Genomic DNA, 2,176 nt, shown 5'->3' with positions numbered 1-2,176 from the left:
TGGGGCTGGTGAGGGACGCTGCAGGGCTCAGCACAGGCTGCAGCCCTGCACTTCCCCCCGCTTTAAAGCAGCCCGGAGAGGGGCTGGGTGGGGGAGTTTTCACGGCAGTGACCTGCAGTGCGGCCCCCTCCCCTCCACCCGTGCCTCAGTTTCCCCTGAGGGGCAGTGAGGAGGGAGGATGGGGATGGAGCCGTGCCCTGCTCCCGGAGCAGCCAGTGCTGGTGGGGCCCCTTCCTTCCAAGGGGGACAGGGATCCTCCCGCGTCCTCCTGTCCTCCGTCCTCCCGTCCCCAGCCCTTGAGTCACAGCCGGGGCTGCGGCGCTGGGCAGTGATGTCAGCCCTTGGGCAGGGGAAGCGTGGGAGGAGACTGCTGCCTGGGGGGAGCCCTGCTGGCCCCCGCACACGGGTGGACGGACGGATGGACAGACGTTATGAGAGAACAACAGCTGCCCAGGACGCTGACCCCAGCCCAAGGGGGATGTGCTGCCGCAGCCCGCCATGAACAGCAAACCCAAAGGTACTGAGCACCGGTGGCACTGGGCCCCCCCTGGCAAACACCATTAATTTGGGGATGCCCAGTTGTTTGAGGCTCCTGGGGTGATGTGGCCAGGCTTGCGGGGGGCTTTTTTGGGTGAGCGACTTCCCCAGGGCAGAGAGCTCTTCTTCCCTGGGGACGGGTATCTACCACCTATGAGGGACACGGTTGTCACTGTGGCGTGCAGTGATGGGGTGTCGGGACGGGGTGTCTGTGGCAGGATAGGGCCCGCTGGCTGCCCAACCTTGCCGTTGCCCATGCTGAGACCCAGGCTCTGCATCTCAAGGCAGGAGAGGGGCCACAGCAGCCCCCCACTCCCAGGCGATGCGCCCCCAATGCGATGGCGGCATGGCTTTCCTTGGCAAATTGGGTTTCTTTCCCCCGCCCCCCCCCCCAACTTCTGTACCTCCATCTTCTCTGCAGCCATGCTAATGAGGGTAAACAGAGCCCAGCTCCACCGAGAGCATCCCTGGCACCACAGCCCCAGGGGAGCTGGGCAGAACGGGGCGGGGGGGGGCCGGGGCTGCTCGCATGCATGGGGACTGTGTTGCCCAGGCAGGATTTTGTGGGGAAAGCTACTTGTACCCCACAGAGCACCCTGGAGATGAGCAGGTGGGGGTGAAGGTGACACGTGGGACCTTCGCAAGGTTACGCCAGAGCCCCGTCTTCTGCTCAGCACCTCTGAGAGGGGTCACAGCCCCCTCAGGAGCAGGCGCCGGTGGCCCTGGCCAGGCTGCAGTCCTGTCTAGCAGGACATGGAGGTTATCCCCTGGGCCTCCATAGCCATGGGGATCCCAGCTGGGTGCTTGCTCTGTGCCTTTGCTGGTGGGGGACCCAGTTAACTGGGATTACGGTGATCCTAGTCTGGTTCTCAGGAGCCATCCTAGAAAACAGGTTGGGCTTGAGCTTAGCCAGGCACTGGGGACCCCCCTGACCCCAGGTGGTAGCCACCTCCCTGGGTCCCAGTTTGGGGCTTGCATCCCCCTCTGGCTGCTAACTGGGAGCCCGTGGGATGGGTGGCAGGGTGGGAGGTTGCAGGAGCCCCCCCGGGGAGCCTGCGCCGTGCCCTGCCCTTCCTCGGGGATACTCCACGGGGTAAATAAGCACTTCCTCCAATTCTTCCCATTCTCAGCTCCTTCCCTTTCCTGCCGCCCTCCCGCTCGGGCCGAGGAGCCAGCTGGCCTCCCGTGCCGTGAGGGCGGATGCTGCTGCCGTGCCCCCGCCGCCGTGGGGCCAGGAGCACCCACAGCACCCAGCCAGCCCCTTGCCTGCAGCACCCGGGCCGCCAGCTCCAGCAGGGGCTGCGACCTTAAGGCTGGGAGCTTCTCCCCGGGTGAGTCATGGGCAGCCGGGATGCCATACACTGACTCATCTGGCTCCTAAAAAAAAAAACCCAGTCCCCTTCCTTGCCCAGCATGGGGGGCAGGCAGAGTGTGAGAGTGTGGATGTCAGGGAAGAGGTGGCTCCTGGCAACCAAGATGGCATGGTGTCGGTCCCCGGACGCTCCCTTCCCCTGTGCCGGGGAGGGACGAGGGGCAGCGGGAGGGCAGAGCTGCTCCATCCCACGCTAGGGCCGGAAGGGGCTGGGGGGGCCAGGGTAGGCGCCCGGGTTGGGGCAGCGGGGACGCAGCTGTGCAAACA

General features: G+C 65.7%; 1 protein-coding gene across 1 annotated transcript in view; it reads left to right on the top strand.

The window, feature by feature from the left end:
• Window positions 1-468: 468 nt before the first annotated feature.
• The window catches only part of RIPOR1 (RHO family interacting cell polarization regulator 1), a 17,668-nt gene continuing 15,960 nt past the window's right edge, over window positions 469-2,176 (top strand). The window contains exon 1 of the mRNA XM_035898810.1: window positions 469-517. Within this exon, the coding sequence (XP_035754703.1) occupies window positions 499-517 (19 nt within the window). The 5' untranslated portion in view covers window positions 469-498. The remainder of the gene's footprint in view (window positions 518-2,176) is intronic.

Source organism: Egretta garzetta, unplaced genomic scaffold, assembly GCF_000687185.1.
Source record: "Egretta garzetta isolate BGI_Z169 unplaced genomic scaffold, ASM68718v1 scaffold27, whole genome shotgun sequence".
Taxonomy (NCBI): Eukaryota; Metazoa; Chordata; class Aves; order Pelecaniformes; family Ardeidae; genus Egretta; species Egretta garzetta.
Note: the sequence above shows the minus strand (reverse complement) of the source record. Positions and strands in the feature narration are given on the sequence as shown.